This window comes from Pleurodeles waltl, chromosome 5 (genome assembly GCF_031143425.1).
Source record: "Pleurodeles waltl isolate 20211129_DDA chromosome 5, aPleWal1.hap1.20221129, whole genome shotgun sequence".
Lineage (NCBI taxonomy): Eukaryota > Metazoa > Chordata > Amphibia > Caudata > Salamandridae > Pleurodeles > Pleurodeles waltl.
The window spans coordinates 1,616,123,124-1,616,143,546 of NC_090444.1; the positions used below are offsets into that span (position 1 = coordinate 1,616,123,124).

Here is a 20,423-nt window from a genome sequence, read left to right on the forward strand (position 1 = left end):
CACAGCTTGCAACATTTGGTCATTGCTCATGTTCAAGAAAGTTCATATTATGTACTCGGAATGAATACCTCATCCAGAGTTGTCCAAGTATTGACTCCAGTTGGCACTAGCTGGTGGCCCACTCTGCTTCAAGCTACCAACGGTCTTCAAGTAGTCTGCAGAAAAGTTATCCGACCACCCAAGTAACACATCTCAGGCTTGTACAACATTTGCACCCTCTCAATGAGAGCTATTATGGCAGCCACATTTCTCAAAGTGCTGTTTCTTGGGTGTTTCAACCTGCACCCTGGATCGAAGACCAGGATAATGATGACTGAGGTCACGCTAACCCGGTCACCATTACTTGGGGGAAAAGCAGCTCATATACTGGAGTACATCTTGGTCCTCAGTCTTTTGACACAAAAATATTGTGTTGGCATGCTTATGCACAATGGGATGATCCAGTTTTGTGCAGTTATTGGCCTTAAAAGGAGCTCATCCGGGCTCAATCTGACGTAAAAATGTTCCTTTGTCTGTCGGTGTAATTGCACATTTGAACCTGCCCTTATCATGCTCACCCGTACAATTAACTACCGGCTCTACGTCAGTGGCGGCATCTTCATTGAACAGGCCAAATTTATGAGCATAAAAACTTCCAGAAATTCTCTTGTTAGCGTCTTTCTGCTTGAGAATCGCATGTTCTTAGATTCGGGGGATGGGGATGGTAATTGCGCGAATTAATCAATAAGTACATGTTGAAACTTTTTTTTCGTTTTGCAAACCCATGAAGTCATGAAGGGGGATTTGTGGCGCTATCAAATGAGATGCAGGTGTCCAAGCTGGGGGTCCATAGACACCTATTCGTGCACGTGTCTCGCTCCTCGGGTTATACCAGTGAGTGTAACCAGTGCAGAACATAGCACATTCCTTCTTTCACATAGAGATGCTCTTGAACCCTCCCCTGGTGAACCCCCAATTGTCCTATTGTAGTCCGGGCCTAAGGCTTGGCTGGCCAGGGCCAGATGCAATGCCGACGGGAATTGTGAGACCTGTCAGCCGTTAAGGCTCATATATATTGATGCTGGCCTCCTGGATGATGTATGTATGGGGGCTGCTGACAGTAACAAAGCCCATCCGCCCTTATGGCTTTATTGGCTGTCGCCTTGGAGCCGTTGGATGAATATTTGCCCTCCTGCAGATGTCACTAAAGGCTGCAGCTATGAGTGAAAGATGAACCCGTGTTCAGACAACGATTCTTTTTGCATTATCTCTTCCCCTGTGGGCACTATCGAGGCTGAATTCATGCACCTTCTTTGTACTTCAAACCGGTGCTCTAAAAAGACGGAGCTGAGCGTCCACGTTTACCGAAGTGCATTCAGTTCCATGTCCAGAGCACCTGGTATCGCAGTTTTACTGTTTGCTAGCTCTCAGCCCTTTTGTACAAGTGGTCGACCTTTAAAGAATGACAGTCTCGAGCAGCCCGGCTGATAAACCTGACGCCTTGGCCTGCAGCTTGGACGCTGACCTCTGAGCCGTGTTACGGTACCAGCTTACTGCCACCGGGGTGAAAGTCGAAACTCCTGTCTCTTGCCCTTTACCTCGGTAGACGAGAAGACGATGGCGAACCGCGTTCCTCCTCCCCGGGTTGACCCAGGGACGGCGTCCCTTCAGATTGCTGCCTCCGTGCAGTAGTTTCCCGCCCTTCCTTGCTGCCGCGTTGCTGGAGTTGGCCCTGCAGGCCGCTGCCTTGGCTGATTTGCAGCTTTTATCGGTGACACGGTGACCTTGTTCGTAATGAATAGCGAACAAACCGGCTTTCTAGGAGCCGAAGGAAATTCGTTATCGGCAAAGGAGTAGGAGGTTACGGAGAAGGGTCACGCAGAGCCGAAGGGAGGCAGACCTGTGCACTAACCGGGCTAATTCCGTTGCAGTATCTCCTACTCCTAATGTTTTGTCTAAAACTGAATTTCACGGTTAAACATTATTTATCAGAAGGTAGTTTCCATTCATTAGTTCACGGTTTCTAAATGCACGTTCTCCAAAGAAGATTTTGGTAATATCTGTTGAAAATAAAATGGCTAAACGTTATACCTACTTAAACTGCATTTCAACTAGATGTAATAAAACTCACCTTTCCACTCATGTTGGATAGTATAGTTATGTACTCACCCCAGAGAGATTTTTAGATACTAAAACACTTTATGAATTGAAATATCCAACAGCAGTTTTGTTAAAAAAAATAAAAAAAAATAAAAAATCCGGCTGAACAAGCGCAAATGTAGTATTCCACCATAAAGTCTTTCTTCTCATTTAAAAAGCATGTGATTAAGAATTAGTGGGATTTTGAAAAGGGCAAAAGAAGCCTTGTATTTGAATCTAGTACGAACCTAATGTGGGTTGAAGCTTGGATATCGTTTATGAAAATACATTTTTTTATGAAAAATGGCAACCAGAGCGTAGTTCATCAGTTTTCAAACTATGCAAAAATGTAACACATTGAAATAGTACAGATCAGCCTGTTACCCAGTGAACATTCTTGCAAAAGACATCGGGAGAGGGCGGTAAGTGGAGAATGGAAAAGAGGAAGGGGATGTAGGCCAACTTAGGGGGCATTGCTAGTTAGAGTTAACTGTCTAGAGGGTTTCTCAAGGATGAGGTTTTCAGATCCTACTTAAGAGTAGAAGAGAGGGAGCTTGCTGGATCAATGTGCTGAAGAGAGGGTTAAAGATCCTGAGGTCAACACACGAGGCCCAGCTTTAGAGTTCAGATGTCTGACCAGCAAAGGCCCAGCTTAAAGGTTTGCACAGACGTGTCTAGATCGGTGACTCTTATCCTATGGTCCACTGTCCAGAGGGTTCCAAAACTGTTTAGAAAATTAAATATTAGCAGATTGAGGAGGTATGTGCTTAAAATGCAACATTTACAAAACTAAAATGCTCTACTTGAGGGGGATTGAAATTGGAGGATAAAATGAAGTTGGTATCCTTACCTTTATTTGTGAGGGCAGCACATGTAGAGCAAAAGGAATCTAAGGTCAGATTACGTAGCCTGGCGTTTGCGATTTCCTAATAGCAAATTTTTGTGATTGGCTATTAGGAAATCGCAAACTGCTATATACAACAGTGTTGGAGTCCCCTTTGCTTTTGCTCTGTTTATGATCAAGCCTACAACATACAACAGTGTGTTGAACTGCTTGTTGGAGGGAGAAGGGGCGGTGGGTGGGGACCAAAAAAAAAAACCTCACCTGTTTAGCGACACCACCACCGCTCCTCAGCCAAAGGCTCAGACTCCCAGCCTGACCTGCGTCCAATCCTCATCCTTCTTTCATGCTTCTGGCAGCATGAAAACAGCGGTAGGATTGGACGGAGCACCCTGGCTGGGTGATCCGAGGCAGAGTGGGAGCCTCTGCCTGCTCTCTCCAATCTAGCACTGAGTTGCTGGGTTGGACAGAGCCTAGTGCGCATGTATGTTTTTCCAGCTCAAGAGAGCCGGCCAAACATACATTTGCACTGAGGGGGGGGAGTGCTGTGCACTCCCGCCCTTCCTCCCACCCTCCACCCCCCTTTTCTGGCCCTGTCACACCTGTGGCCCACTCCTTTTGCAGTAAAAACATAATAAACATAGTTGTTTATGTTTTTACTGTAAAAGTTTTGCTGGTGGCAATGCTCCTCCACCATAAGGGAGAAGCCACTCCTGTGTTGAACACACTGTTTACGATTCCTAAATGGGTCTGAAAGAGACCCATATTAAAATTCATAAGGGAGGTCGCCATTTGCGACCCATTTGAGAATGTCCACAATCACAGGGATGGTGGCCTGCTGGACCACCATGTCTGAAATTGTTTTTTCAGTAAAGCTTTTTTTTTTTGGTGGGGGGGGGGGGGGTAAAGCAGCTCGTTTTCTCTTAAGGAATAAGAGATATATTACAAGATTAGTGGCCCTAACTGAAGCACTGGTAAATACTGATTTAAAAAACCACTCATGCATTTAAAGTGGAAAAGACCGTGATCTGCTGGAGGCCAGCATATCCCACTGTCTTTTTGAAATAAAACAACATTTAGAAAAGCCCCAACATTTCAATTTTTTTTTTTTTTTTTTTGCAGAAGTTTTTTTTTTGTTTTTTTTTGTTTGTTTGTTTGAGAATTGAACACAATATCTAATAATTTGTGTATTCAACGTACAACTTATTTATGCATTTTTCCCTCTTGATTTTGAGGTTGAATCATAGAAACTGCGTTTGGGGCCTTGGCTTCCAGTACTGATTCAGTGGGGGTCCATGGAAGCAAAAGGTTAAGAATCACTGCTCTAGACTCAAGAGGCCCAATTCAAAGTAAATAAATGCATCTACGTATGCACTTGCACCTAAGATTTGCATAAATTGACCCCCTTGAAATTGATTCACGCAAATTATATGGCTACACATTTGAAATCTGTGGTAATACTATGTTTCCATACACCCTAATGGTCCTTTTCTTCTACTCCACTGGGCTGGTGGCATTGTAGAGTCCTCTGTACTACACAGTTTGTAAATGTGTGAAAAACGGACTTTACTCAATTTATTGTAGATTGTACAATGGGGAAACGAGTTTTCCAGCCGGGTAAACTCTTTTCACATACATTCCATGAAATGTGTTGAAAGTCTAGACCAGGAATCGAAAACAGATTGCACAGTTTCCTTTGCTGAAATAATCTACCCTGGCAAAAGAGTACTTTGCCAAACTTCCCTAGGCACTGGCTTTAAATTATTAAAGTTGTATTCATTTTAGGTATACCAGTTGGACGAGTTCTGTGCTACGGTCAGTGGAATAAGAACATTACTATTAATCCTGAATGAGTCTGAACATTATAGCATGTTAAGGTGTTATGGCCAAGTTTAGTATGTGCATTAGTTAAGAGTGTGCAGGTAACGCCCATAGCTACAGATTTAAGGCATTAGTTAGTTCAAGAATCTTTCACTAGATACTTTACTTCCCATGTACATTAGTCAAAAGGTCTATGTTTCTCTGATTTTTTTCATTTAGTCTCTTCAGTATATTTGACTCCTGCTGCCTCTATCAGTTGGTTGGGTTTTCGGACTTCGCCCCTGTTTTACAGTCTCTCTATGAATCCTCCATTTTTCAGGGCATTCAGCAGCTCTTGTTGACGGCACATTCTCCCGATTGCCCCACAGCTAGTACTGCTTCGTCACCTAGATTGCGAGCATTGCCAAAGTATGAAGCCTATTGTGTAATGTACCCATCCCCTGCCCCAACACCTCTTGCCGTAATTCTGCCTTCCCTTCATTTCTCATGCCTATGTAGGAATGCTACAGCAGCTCACGATGCACTCCCAACTCCTTGATTTTATGGTTTTATTTTCCATCAATTTCCCCTACCCCCTCTGCAGCACCCCTGCAACCCATTGAGTTTTGATATCCACCTAAAATTTATTACTGGCCACCTGTGCCAAATGAAATTATGGATCACAAATCAAAAGTTAATCTGCTGCCTATGTGTGTCGTGTCGGCTCACAGAAAGCCACCAGTGTTTATATGGCATCACAAACCCTCTTTTGGTAAACACCATCAACATTGAATCAAAGCAATGAACCAGTTGTGTGTGTATGTGGTATTTGTACAGGACGAAGGCAGGCGAAAGGCAGTGAAGCACCGGGGCACCATTTTTTTATAAAGAAAGCATTACTATCTTCACAGCTTCTGACAAAAAGATTGATTATTCCTCAGCTTCCCTGAGATTTTCACTATTGCAATGTCCATTTTTTTTCTTCTATACAGTAGCCTTTGTCCTGATGATTGACAAGTGTTCCAATTGACTACGCAGTATGAAGGAGGCCATTATGTACCCATCTGATGGTTTAGCAGTATCATTCTACTTGAGCCCTGGACTTTTGGCCCAAACTGTATCCTGACAGTCTTCCAATCTTGTTTCCTACTTCCTGTAAATTAGGCTGGGATGTATCAGTGTCTCGCCCCCAAACTGTCATCTTCACATAATAGCAATTTCATCAATTTACGCCAGAACTATTCAATTAAATACCACATGTGCCATGTGTGGACCTTTTCTGAGGATACTTTAAAGTGGACTTAGTTTCTGTCACCCAGATATAGTGCTGATTGATAAATCTTATTGAACCCCAGATAAGGGGATGCAGTGCATATATTGAATCTGTTTACACAAAGTAATTGTTAATTGATAATGTCTGTATTAATCCGAAGAGTGATCAAAAAATGTGGTGATTGTGAAGAGGTTATTGGGGCATGGTTGCTTTAAAGAAATGTCTAGTTAATAATTGACCTGCACTGGCAATTTCAGGTGTCTGTCCTCCTACTAAAAGCTGTCAGTGTTGGCTGACTATATACTATTGTATTTTTAATATAAGTGTTTTTTGTAATGATAGTTTGCTTTAATCTCTTAACTGCTTCGGAGTGTTTGGCACACGAACATCAAAGCAAGGCATTTTATGCAGTGTCTCGAAGTTAGCAGAGAGAGCCTCCCGCATCAAGGTATGGGCGCTCTTCGGTGATGCTCTGTGCCTCAAAGCTACACGATCGCTTCAGGTGGCCACAAAATGGCTGACTGTGTTGTAGTGAACATGGAGTAGAGACCACGTGGGAAACCCAACCATGTGGGTACATGCAGGTTGTGAGGAACAATAGGCCTACGGGTCTTGGGCCCGGAGGAGGAGTGTGGGCCTTGTAACGTTGCTTAAGTGATGAAAAACTGTTCTCAAAGTGGTCCAACTTTCTGGAAGATCTCCAGCGATTTAAAAAAAAAAAAAAAAACAGGATTCGGGATTATGGTTTTCGCCATTGTGTCCTGTCAGGTGGTTTCAACTGGTTCTGTTTTTTTTTTTTTTTTTTTACTGTGTCCGTGTACTTTTGCTAGTAATTTCCTTGTGGGTGTTAAGTTTTTCAAATGGAATTACAGCAGATGTCAGACCGGGCAACTTCCTTTCCATGCAGGCTGGGGTTGTGTGTCAGTCGTAGTGCGATCCCTGTGGTAGAACCGTGTTTGTCCGGGATGTAAACTCCTGGTGTAGAGTTAGGTTGAGCTAATAGTGTCCCATAGTTGGGCTTTGGAGTGGTTGAGGTGGAAAACACTATTAAGGTAATCACCGAAAAGCTTTTGCTTATCCCCCTAGTAGCACATCGGTATTTACCGCAGCGGTAGTATCATACAGCTAGCGGTAATTTCCCCGCTTGCAGTCGTGAAACTAGCCGTGGCTGTTCACTTCGATAGCGCACTTGAGACAGGAGGGCGCTGGGTGTATGTGGTGAAAAACTGCCGGGCGGCCGCGCGGTGCGCACACAACTGAGCGAATAAGTCACGTCAAAGAATATTCTCGATGACTTTTAATTGATCGTGTTTGGCGACGTTATCAGGGAGACAAATCGGGAGAATTGCGGACCAGTGAATGACACATTGATTGGAAAAAAGAAGCGCCGAGGCGGGCTGGCGTTGCTTTGCACGGGCTTCCCTGCCTGTTTCTATGGCGACCGAGGTAATTTCCCGTCTGAGGATCTCTGCTGCCCTCGGATTGCACTTCTGCGGTTTCAGCCAGCTACAGCAGGGAAGCGTTCAGACATGATAGCTTCCTCCTCTCTTAAATAGCTTTGATTTAGTGTGAATCAACAATACACGCTGATTTTGCATTGTTGATATATTCAGAAATGTCTCCTTAAGTGCTTTCTCGTTTTCTTCCTCATTAAACGGAGCGCTCTTTAATTACGTGGTTCCTGACACACGCCTTTGCAGTCTTGGTATATGTTTTTTTCGCTGGGAGTCTTGCTGTGGTGTTTTGTGCGATCTATTGTTTTCCACTCCACTAATAATCCTTAATGTGCATGTCTGTTCTAAAAACACACTTTTATGGTCCAGCAGTTCCGTTAGTGAGGATGTGTCCTGCCCTCTCACAGTGGGCGCCGCTCATACACGTTTGTTCTGTATAGTCTGTGAATGAACATTGCTCTATTTACAAATTGTCGGTGGAACGATGCTATCTTTCACATAGTGAATTATGACTGACCACTAACTGTGAAGGAAGTAGCCCCCCCCCCACACACACACACTCACACAAACACTTAGATCCATTTGTTATTGAGCAAGCTGACTAGATTTAGGAGACTTTCGTTCACCCTTCCATCCATCCGTCCTTTCTTTTCTTTTAGCCATTATCCACCCATCTTTCAACCATTCATGCATCCATCGTCTGCCGTTCAATCCATCCATCATTTCACCCGTTTCTACCAGTTTATCCCTCATCCATCCGTCCATTTATTTTCACCCGGCCATCCCTATTTTCATTTATGCATGATTCCTTGCAACCTTTCATCGATCCCTTCACCTATTTACCCCTCCTTTTATCCATCCGTACACCCTTCAAGCTATTCATCCATCATTTCACTCATCCATCTGTTCACCCATCGATTATCTCCCCTTCATCAATCTATTCTTTCATGCACCCTTTCACCATTCAGTCATTCCCTTGAGTCACACGTCCTGTCACCCTCCCATCCGTTCATTGACCCTGTCACCTTTGCGTCAGTACTTATACGCTGCTCTCCAACCATCCCTTTGTTGTTACCTGTTCACTTCCTCCCTGTAGACTATAGGAGCACAACTGCACCCATAGTAGCTCCCTTCAGTGTCGGTAAATATTGTCTCAACATGTGCTTTTTGAGAACAAAAACTGTGTTTTTTTTTAATCCCTTTTTTGTAATGTGTAAGGACCCAGCAGCTCCCCCAACAATTGAGTTTTTTACAAAAAATATAACCGTACTAACACAAACTAAGACAAAGCCAAAAAGCTGGTAGCCACGGTCAAACCATGGCAGCAATTCTTGCGGAGGCCACAAAGTATCCCCTGATACATGTATTCGGGTTATTGCGTCCATTTCTTACGATAATGGCATTACTCCTAGTCCTACTCCCTCGCCTTGCTTTCAACCACTGAGGCTTCCTGCCTTCCTCTAGACCCTCCCTTCCCCTTTTAAGCCCCCCCCACCCCTACCACCTCCTGTACAAAAACAAGCCCAAGCAGCAACTCAGACAGTCCGTACCGGGGGGGGCGGGAGGGAACGGAAAGGAAGGCGAGGGAGTAGGACTAGGAGTAATGCCATTATCGTAAGAAATGGACGCATTACCACCCGTCCCTCCCTCGCCTTCCTTTCAACCAATGAGACATAGCAAGAGAAACACAGGAGACGGATACTGAGTTGCAAGAAGTTTATTACAATGCACCAAGACCACCAAGACCCTACCCCTATTACCTCATAGAGGACAAGACCCGGTGACCCAACACCGACTCCAAATTACCCAAGTCCGTCAGCCTATAATGCCGAACAAACGTTGAAGGAGAGGCCCAAGTGGCGGCCCTGCAAATTTCCACCACTGAAGCCCCCTGAAGCTCAGCCACTGTCGCCGCCATACCCCTGGTAGAACGGCCCTGAATCCCCTGGGGAGGAACCACCTATTTCAACGAATATGCTAACAGATTCAAAGACCTCACCCACTGACTTAATGAAGCCGTGGAAGGCTTCTCACCCTTCCGAGCCGGACCAAAATTCACAAAAAGTGAATCCCCTTTACGGAAAGGAGCCACCACAAGCAGATACTCCAACAACGCCCTGCGCACATCCAACGAATGCAACCGAACCTCCTCATCCGAGGAGGGATCCGGACAAAACGAAGGAAGGATGACCTCCTGGTGAGCATGGAAAGAAGAATTAACTTTCGGAATAAAAGAAGGAACCGGCACAAGCACCACACGATCATGAAAAATTTTACAATAAGGAAAAGAACAGGCCAAGGCCCCCAATTCCCCTAAACGGCGGGCCGACGTAATGGCCACCAAAAAGAACGTCTTCAAAGAAAGATGGCGCAAGTCACAGTCCCCCAGAGGTTCAAAAGGGGCAGCAGTCAACGCATCCAAAACTAAGGAAAGATCCCAGAAAGGAAAAGACCGTACAGGGCGAGGAAACAAATTAAGAAGCCCTTGGAAAAACCTAGGCATCAAATGACTCATCTGACAGATTACGCCAAGGACCCCGAAATGCCTGAATAGCCGCCCACTGCACCCTCAGAGAAGCCACGACAACCCCAATTGTGCACCATCCTGTAAAAATTGCATCACATCAAAAATAGAAGTGACGGTAGGATCCAATGAATGCCGGAAGCACCAAGAAGAAAAAACTTTCCACTGTCTACCATACGAAATCAAAGTGGAACGCCTTCTTGAAGCCAGTAAAGTAGAACTCAAAGCCACAGGTACCCCCAGACCTGTCAAACCCCGGCGTTCAACTTCCAGGCCGTCAAGTGTAACCTCCTCAATGACCCCTTCGAGAGGCAAGGAAACTCCAGGGGCGACGGACAAAGAGGAAGAGGCTACATCCGACCGGATGCCATCAACTGTAGCAATGGAAACCAATTTGCCCTCGGCCAATTGGGTGCAATCAAGATAACTTTGGCTCCCAGAAGCCGCACTCTCAACACAAAGGACCGGATCAGCTGAAATGGCGGGAAAGCGTACAAAAGGCCCCGAGGCCAAGGACATGACATTCCGTCCACCTCCCAAGCCTGAGGACACCGAAACCGGGAGCAGAAGCGCCTGAGTTTTGCATTCTCCAGGGACCAAACACATCCAGCACCGGAAGCCCCCAGAGACTAACAAGATGAAGAAACAGCGACCTCCGGAGTGAGAAGTTGCGAGGAAGGAATCACCCTGCTTAGCAGATCCGCCCGAACATTGACCACCCCCCGAATGTAGGTAGCCCGTAGAGAAGGAACCCAATCCTGAGCCCACACAAAAATCTCCCTGGCCAGACTGAACAAAGCCCGCGACCGGGTCCCCCCCCTGTCGGTTTACATAAGTCTTGGCAACTAAGTTGTCTGTCCGAATAAGCACCGCAACTCCCTTCAGGGACACCTGGAAATGAATCAGAGCCAACAACACCGCCTTCAACTTGCGCCAATTCGACGATCGATTGGCCTCCAGCGGGGACCAAAATCCCTGAATCTGTGCCGATCCCATCCAAGCACCCCAACCTGAGAGGCTGGCATCCGTTGTTATCACCACTGGGCTCAGAGGAGACAAAGACACCCCTACCCAAAGATGATTGGTCCCCTACCACCATCTCAACTCCTTGCAAATCAACCCTGACCCTGGAATCCAGGTCATCAGAGAACCAGACCCTGGCGCCCACCTTCTCAGGAACCAGTTCATCAAGCAAAGAAGATGGAACTGAGCCCAAGGAACCAGAAATATTACGGACGTCAAATGACCTTGCAGATGTAACCAAAGCAGTGCACGGGGGCAGACTGCGACACAACCTCCCTCACCAGGGACTGGAGTACACCTAACCTCTTTTCCAACACTGTCACCAAACCAAGAAGAGTCCGAAACCGAGCCCCTAGAAAAACTAGATCTTGGGAAGGGGCCAAATCTGACTTCCCCCAGTTTATCAAAAACCCGTGGTTTTGCAGGACCACCAATACCTGGGCCACCTGCCTCTGCAACAGGTCCTGTGAGGGTGCATGTATGAGGATATCGTCTAGATAAGGATGAATAAACACCCCTTCTGAATGTAGCAAAGCCACCAGGGGGGCCAGCACCTTTGTGAAAATCCGGGGAGAAGACTTGAGGCCGAAAGGCAGCACACAAAACTGATAATGTTCCAGGCCTACAGCAAACCGTAGGAACCGCTGAGAAGTCTTTGCCACCAGCACATGTAGATATGCATCCTGCAGATCCAGTGAAGCCACAAAATCCCCCTGACTGACCATCGGAAAAATAGTCTGAATTGACAGCATGCGTAAATGCACTGTCTTGATCCACGCATTCACTCCTTTCAGATTGAGAACAGGCCGAAAACCCCCTGACACCTTTTGAACTAGAAACGAGACAGAATAAGTGCCCGACCCCTTTCTTCTAGAGGAACGCGGGACATGGCCCCTTTGACAAGTAAGTCCCGGACTCCGTCCAACAATGCCTCTCTCTGTGCCCCGACCGCAGGCAGCGGAGTGGGACGCACCCCTGAATCTGGAGGTACCACATCGAAATCTATGACGTAACCATTGGCCACAAAGTCCAGCACCCAAGGATCGCTGACACACTCTTGCCAAGCAGAAAGAAAGTGCCTCAGCCTTCCCCCAACCTGCCCTATGCCAGGCCCACAGTGATTGTCAGGACCCCTTCTTGAACCCACCCCGGCTCGAAGGAGCAGCCTTCTTAGGGGAAAAACGGGGCTGAAAACGACGTTTCTGGAAAGAAAAAGATTTTGCATCCATTTTGTGAGAAGAACAGGAATGCTTCTTCCACCCTTTGCCAGAAGCAGAGCCCCCTTTATAAGGTAAGGCATGATTCCTTTCCTTAAACGCCTTGGAAAGCATAGAGGGCAACTGATCACCAAACAAGCTACGACCTTCAAAGGGCAGTCTTAGGAGAGCAGACTTCTCCCCGGGATCCGCCTTCCACGACCGCAACCAGAGGGACCTACGGGCCCCAATCAAAGCCCCAGATGCCAGAGCCGAAGTACAGACCACATCCGACGATACATCCGCCAGTAACCTGGCCTGCTGCTCCATACCAGCCAGAAGTTCGGAGCACTCCGCACCTTCCTGAACAGCAACTGCCAGTTTATCAAAGTCCTGTACCAACGACTGGGCCGCTTAAGCCGAATATATACCTGCTCTCAGGGCCAGATTCTCAGCCGCAAAAGCCCTCTTGAGACCAGAATCCACCTTACGGTCTGTGGCATCAGTAGGCACACAATCCTCCGGATTGACTGCTGTCTTGCCAATCAGGGTTGCCAAAATAGAATCCAGACGAACAGAGGGAGGTAGTACATCCTCCCCCTTCTAGCAAATAAAGTTTCTGAAGGAATCGTGGAACTTGAGCCTTATCCACATCCTTCCATTCCCGAAACACCATATCCTTCACAGGTCCCTGAAAAGGTATGGCAAACTTAGACGGCGTCTGATACTGAGGGAACAAGTGGGAGTCCGAGCTTGTAGGCTGAAACACTGGAAAACCTAAATTGTCCCGTACATGTGCCATCACCTCCCACATCTCTTCCCTGGAGACATATTTCCCCCCAGAGGAAGTAGATGGAGCCTCCCCCTCCTCATCATCTGAAGAGGACCTCTCCGCAGTAGTAGGTGGATGTGATGCTCTAGACCGAGCAGGCCTGGCCATCCCTGTCTGGAGAGCCCTAGAAACGGCCACCTCAATCATCTCCTGCACCTCCTCCCTGGACATGAGTGGCGCAGCACCACCACCCGGAACCTGGTGACCCCCAGGTGTAGCCATGACAGCAGTACCCTCCTCCCCTGATGAGGAGGAAGAAACAATCCTGCGTTGTTTAGCAGGCACCTTCGGCATGTCAAACCTCAAAATAGCACTACACCGCACTGAACCCAACCTTCCAAATATACTGGGGACAGGACCTCCAATCAAAATATATCCATAATTAAAGAACACAGCTAAAAATGCGGGCAGAACGCGGGCATACCGGCACCTCCGTGCGGCTCCGCAGGCTGAGGAACCGGAAATGGACGCCCCAGCCGCAAAGAGCCGACCGACCTCGTCAGCCGACTCTCAGGACGCGTCTCACAAGCAGCCCCGCCTGCTTGTAAAAGATGCGACCGGCCAGAGCACACCTCGAGGAGCCCCGCGCCTCGAGGAGTGCAGGAATCGACGACCCTCAGGCCCTGCCGTGGAGGAAAAATGAAAGGTAAGTCTAGCGTGGGCTAGACAGAAAAAACAGGAGGTGGTAGAGGTGGGGGGGGGTTTAAAAGGGGAAGGGAGGGTCTAGAGGGAGGCAGGAAGCCTCATTGGTTGAAAGGAAGGTGAGGGAGGGACGGGAGGTAATGGCTATTGTTGTGGAGCAGAAACTTATTTTCATTACACAATTCAAACATTGGATAACTCCCACACTTGTAGCATTCTGGTTCGCTTCACAAGGTGCCGTTAATGAATGTTTTACTCATTTCCTACCTTAAATTAAACCAAGGGAGATTTGCTTGGATCATGCGTATGGTATTTGTCGTTTTTAAAAATCTGGTCTCCTAGACCAGAATCATTCCATCTATCCATAGCATAATCCCTTCCTTTAAGGATGTCACTGCAGCTAAGTCACGAGAAGGGAATCCAGTGATCCTCCTAAAAGCTGTCTGTGTATATTTTTTAGCACTTTGTGTGAGATATAACGTTGGCAGAGGGCGAGGACGCTTGCTATGTTTTAATCTCTCAAAAAAATTCTTCAGAAACAAACACAGTGGTGGGAAAGTAAAACGATGTTTATTATTAAATGTTAAAAATAGAACTCAGTAAATGGAATGTATGCCTTTAAAATATTAAGACTAGTGCGGTAATAAAACCTTTTTCAAACAGTTCCACCTTGATCCTCTATAATAAATGTTGTGAACTCTTCTGAGACCTAATATAAGGCAGCTTCTTGTACTACCTTGTGTTTATTTGGGGCCTGCGCATAAAATAGGGGTTTGTAACCCACTTCGGTTTTTAGGAGAGATGGGTGAGATGGAGAAGGTCGGCCCTTCATGTTCACAGCCTCAAAAGTTGCTGAAAACGCAGTAACACGTGTAGCAGCACAGTGGGAAGGCCAGGTTGACTGGTCACCTTTCTGTTGCATATTACTATGAGTGTTAAACTGGAGCAAATGAGGTACAGCCAATGCCTAGAAAGTGTTAAGTGTAAAAACTAGCAAAATGATAACCTAATACTATCGTAAAATGTGGCCCGTTGTGCCGCATAATTTGCCTTTTTTTTTTTTTTTAACCACATAATTTACTCAGAATAATCCTGGTGGCCCACATTATGGTCCTTTAGGATGTAGTCCATGTCTGTGGTTTAGTTGGTCAGGCTCATTTTTAGGACTTATGCCCTGCATTTCAAAGTATGTACTTTATATAACTTTGTTGGGGCAGCTTTGTTGTTGTGCTTAACCTTAGGTTGCTCCTGTATTCATCCATTAGAACTGCTTCTTTATCATATGCCATCTTGCTCTGAAGAGCCCCGATAAATTGGCTATCATGTGCAAAATATTTTCGCTAGCTAGATACTTTGAACAGTGTGTCCTGAAATGTTATTTTTTTTGTGGTCGAATAGTAGGATGACGTGTAAAACGCCATGAATTAAAACCACGAATGGATGGTAGTATGTTCTCTGTGTATTCAAGTATCCATTAACGGTGTGCGGAATTCGCATAACGGCTTTTGTGTAATTAAGTGAAATGTCACCAAAATTCTGTCATTGTATTTTTGTGTGAAATGCATTTTAGCGTCCTTTTAGATTAGAAGATGCATTGCACACTTAGAAGTGCAAAAAAGTGCACCACGAACAGCTGCTCGTGCTCTGCCGTTGGTATTGTTCTGTTGCCTTTGCAGTAAAGTTTCACTTTTAATGTTGCCTAATTACACAATGTGATGTAATGGCGAACTTTTGGAAATCACACCTACCAAAAGTAACTCGAAATAACGGTAATCACACTTGTGTAAAGCAAATTTCGCCGGGTCCTAGAACTCATCTAAATTTATTTTCTGAATACTTGCAGGTTAACTACCATGTACTTTATGATTCTAGGACATAATTAAGAGATTATATCGTTATCCTTACATGTAACCATTATTTTGTCCCGTTTTTGGCGTGGTTGCAGTCGTGGATCCTTATGGATGATAGATGCAGTGTGATAAAGAACAAAATATCTCGCTCAAAGTAACTTATGTTTTTTCTTTACTTTTCAGGACAAGAGTGAAGTTAGAAAGTTTGGAAGATGCTTATATTTTGCGTGGAGACGATGACTCTCTTTCTGACAAACATGGATGTCCAGCCTATGTCAGCCCTGAGATCCTAAACACAAATGGCAGCTACTCGGGCAAGGCGGCGGACGTATGGAGCCTTGGAGTCATGCTCTACACCATGTTAGTTGGTCGGTACCCCTTTCATGACATTGAGCCCAGTTCCCTCTTCAGCAAGATTCGCCGAGGGCAATTTAACATTCCAGAGACGCTATCGCCCAAGGCAAAGTGCCTCATACGTAGCATCCTGCGCCGTGAGCCATCGGAACGGTTGACGTCACAGGAAATTCTGGACCATCCTTGGTTTTCTACGGATTTCAGTGCATCTAATTCAGGATATGGTGCTAAGGAAGTGTTGGATCAACTGGTGCCTGATGTCAACATGGACGAAGACACGGACCCGTTTTTTAACTAAGTGCTTAGAGTGCTTCTCAGAAGGTACTTCAGCAGGACCAGGCCACATGAAGGAGTCTTTGCTGGCCGCTTTCATCAGTCTTGGCCTACCTTGGTAGCAAAGAGTTCCTTGACTCAAAAGGAACTTCCACAATGAGCTAGTACACAAATGTAGCATGGGGGCACATCAAAGGGGAGGGGCCTCTGCTATCAGGTTATGACAGCATGAAGCAACATGTAGCTTCAATCCGAGGAACCTAGGAGTCTGCAATGATCACTCCTTCCGTTGCGTTTAAATATTTGCAGAACTTTGAACCATTTTGTCTTGCAAACATCCCTTGGCATCGCACTGTTAAAAATCTTACTTCTGCCATTTTGTTTTCAGGGATCGAATAATTGGCTACGCTTTTTATTTTTCATTGGATGTTGTCTAGTTGTGGCTGGATACAAAGCAAGTTGTGTGCTGGTAAGATAACGTGACACACAGTGGGTGCAAACTGTTGTGCTCGTGTTTTCCAATAGTAGACACCTTTTCGATTCGGTTATTAAAAAAAAAAAATAATAAATACTTGCAGCTCTTTTCAGAAAATGACATTTGCAGTGATTTTCTTTTCCGTAAGGGCAATTTTCTTGTATTAAGAAGCATTATTTTTTCAGGAAGCTATTATTTCAAACTTCCAACAGTGATATTGATGTTAAATGAACAGGGTCAGAAATAATTCCTTCCATGTTTGCCACTTTGCACTTAAGTTAAACGAGCAGCAAGCTATTGAATAATTGACCAATTTGCAAGCAGAGGGCCCAGACTTTGAAAACGGTGTCAGCTATTCGATCCATAAGGTGAAAACTAAATATTTTAGATGGGTTCCTGTTTTTTTTTGTTTTTTTGTTTTTTTTTTTTTTTTTATCTCCTCGGAGTGCAGAGGTAAAATGTGTCTGACTTACAAAGCAGGGCAAATAAGGTATTCTTATAAGCGGACCTTTTATTGTAGTAGGGACACCTTTCCCCACCATACACATTAATATGCACCTTCGTAATGTCAAGAATGTTATGATATTTATTGAGGAAAATGTCACAGTAGTGATGTAACAAAAGCCAGTACTTCAATTACGGGTTGACTTCGGATGACATGTTACATGCTGTAGTTAACACTTGTATGTATGTTTATGTTCTGGTGTCGCTTTCCCTAGAAGCATTTTGTTTGGCCTCTTTCTTCTTATTTTTTAATTATTTAGACTGGCAAACGTTTTTATTATTGCTTTTTTTTGTATTGCTATTGAATATTGAAGCCCTTCAGCATCCACACTTGTGTTTCTAGTACCTCAGTTGTACTTATACTGCCTGCATATGTTTTGTAAAGTGGTCATGTTTTTGGGTTAGTACACGTGGATCCTGTAGTATGTAATTGTTACTTGAATCTGTGCTTAATTATAGTATGTGGCATGTACATATTGCTACTTGGCTACTACATTTGACTATGGGATGTTAGTTTCCTGCTCCAAGAACGTGACTGGCGAGCTGAAGAGTTCTCAGCTCTTGATAACAAGACAAAGGCTGCAGCTGACCTGCGTTGGTTCTGTTTTGGCAATCCCACAGGAGTAACATTTTTTAAAACTAAGAAGATGGTGCTGCGTCCAGAAAAACTTCCCCTGCCACCCACAGCCACGCCCCAAAAAGTACCTGATCCAAGGAAAGATTGGTGATGACATGCATGGTGGGGTTTAAGCCCCTGGTGCTTTGATTGTCATGTATTTGGTTCAATGTTTTGTCCTAATCTCTTCAATAAATAAAATGTGCATATTTAACTAGATTTTGCTTTACCTTTTTATACTGGTATGTGTTTTTTTTTTTTTCTCTCACTTTGGACCGCACATTTAGGATTTCGATAACCTGAAATGTTGTGATATATTCTTTTCCCGGTCCTGCATGTCTTGATGGCCCCTGTGGATCTACACCATAGGATGCTTAACTCCCAAAGGACAAACCTCGGGACCTTGGCGATATGAAATAAATAAAAAGAGGAGATTGTGCTATGGTTACCTACCACCCTTTCAGCAAAGCTTGACTTGACCACTGAATACACTACAGTTTGAAGTTCTCCAGTAAGGAGACAATTATAAACCTTTTGTTGTGCATTCTTCCTTGTATGGATCACTTTGTGTGTGTTTTATATATAGTTTTTTTTTTTTTTTTACATGTAATTAAGTACCTCCTTTCCACTACTTATCGGTTACTGACGTAGAAAATACTCTGGAAAAGCATAACATTGATTCAAAGACCATCTACAGTCCCTCTGTGTTCACGCCCTGCATACTAACCTCCCCCCCCCCCATTAGTCATTTTTATGTATTCCTGTTGGCATTTCAAAATATGGTTTCTGAGCCATACTAGTCAAGTGCAGTCCATAGCATTTCCACTTCGCATACAGGGATCCTCTTAGGACAATCTTATGTAAGAATTTGAATTAAGTCTAGTGTTGGCTCCAAGAAAAGACTGCTTTACACCAAACCTTTGTATTTTTTACGATTTGCCTAAATGACTGTCCACTTTTAAAGTAAGTTGCAATACAGAGTTCCTCCTATGCCCCATGTCTCCTTCTTTCAGCTTTCCAACACAATCTGTTTGCATTTAAATACTTTTGGACACTTTGTCTGCTAATGTCTCACATAGCTGCCAAGGTTTCAGATTTCTATGTGTAACCTTCTCATATTTTCAGTGGAATTATGAAGGACATTTCACCTCCTTTGAGTGACACTTTCTTGCAAGCAAGATCAAGTGAGGAAGAGGAAGCATAAAAATATCATAATATATCAAGAATCCTATTACCTTCTCCCCTTTGTCCACCAGCTCCACCTTGTGGCCTTTGATAAACACTACTCAGAGCTTCCCAAGCAAAATGAAAAACTGGAACAAGAAGGTTTTACCGCACTTCAGGACTTGCTTGACAATCTCCGGCATTGCGGTACTGTGGGAAAATGTCCAGAAATGCGTTATTCTAACACGAGATGCATGACACTTGGCAGGGCTGGTTTCCATTTCCAGGACTACAACACAATTGCCTCGGTTTAAGGACTTCAATTGATAACATTGTTTCTTTTCTGTTCTTAATGGCGACCAAGTATCACGGATGGTGAAACAGCATTTACCATCTTCTGAACTTTCCACCTTGTTATCCATTACTTGCTTCCTTTCGAAATGCAGGGATGGCATTGCCTGAGACCCCTCAAACTAATACAAACGGCATTGTGAGACTATATCTAGAACTCCATGAGCCTTGAAAGCAAACAGAGGACGAAACACGGGGTCCCTGCTCATCTAGTAAGAATCTGAGCTTGGAGGGCAATGATTATGCCACCTACGTTGATGTAATGGAACACAGGTGCGCATGGATTCTTGTTTTATAGACTTTACGTGTAGTGCCCCTCAATCTGTATTATTGATTTGAATGAATGAAAGATGTATAGAGCACAACAGTGCCCTAAGTTGTCTAGGCGCTGAATGCAGACCCGGAGATAATCTCTCCCATCCTCCGAACCCTTTATAAATAAATAACCAACATAACAAACGGAATAATCTTCTTAACACAGGCACACAACTGGGACGTTAAAGTAGAAAAGCCACGTTTTTAAGGCTTTTCTAAAAGGCAGGTGCAGTTTGATCCCAGCTAGGTGACAGGGAAGGGAGTTCCAAATTTTGGTCACTGGAAAAGCCGTTCTCACCCATCTCTTCATACTCACTCAGAGCCTGAAGAGGAATGTGAGGGGAAAATCTTGTTTTGACTGTGCTTTCAGCAGCCGGATTTTAACCGAGGTTAGCATACTTCCCATCTCACTATAGAATATTGGGAACTAAGAAGGCGGATAGACCATAATGTTGCGTGTTTGCCTTGAACAATACTGTTTTTAATCAGCTGCCAATGTTGGACCCCGGTTGTTAAGTAGCTCAGTTTCTCCGGTGAGGAGGGCTGATCGGACTTTTTGGGCTCAAGACCCGATGCTTTCACAAACCAAGGGGCCCAAGGACCACTGTATTTTTAATTCAACACCCTCATTCCCCAGATGTGTACTCCTGGTGTATTTGAACATTATTGGTAGGTCTTGCAGGTCGAATGTGGACAGGATTGTAACAACTCTAAACATACAAGCAACAAAGTAGTCTAACATCGAGGACCTGTTTTTTTTATCGCACATGTTATCCCTGATGGGCTTTCATCACTTTCGATAGACTACTGATGGGAAC

General features: G+C 44.8%; 1 protein-coding gene across 2 annotated transcripts in view; it reads left to right on the top strand.

The window, feature by feature from the left end:
- The window catches only part of TRIB2 (tribbles pseudokinase 2), a 32,094-nt gene extending 14,105 nt beyond the window's left edge, over positions 1-17,989 (top strand). For both annotated transcript variants that reach the window (XM_069235955.1, XM_069235956.1), the window contains exon 3: positions 15,737-17,989. In XM_069235955.1, coding sequence (XP_069092056.1) covers positions 15,737-16,205 — 469 coding nt within the window. In that variant the 3' untranslated portion in view covers positions 16,206-17,989. The remainder of the gene's footprint in view (positions 1-15,736) is intronic.
- Positions 17,990-20,423: the final 2,434 nt, after the last annotated feature.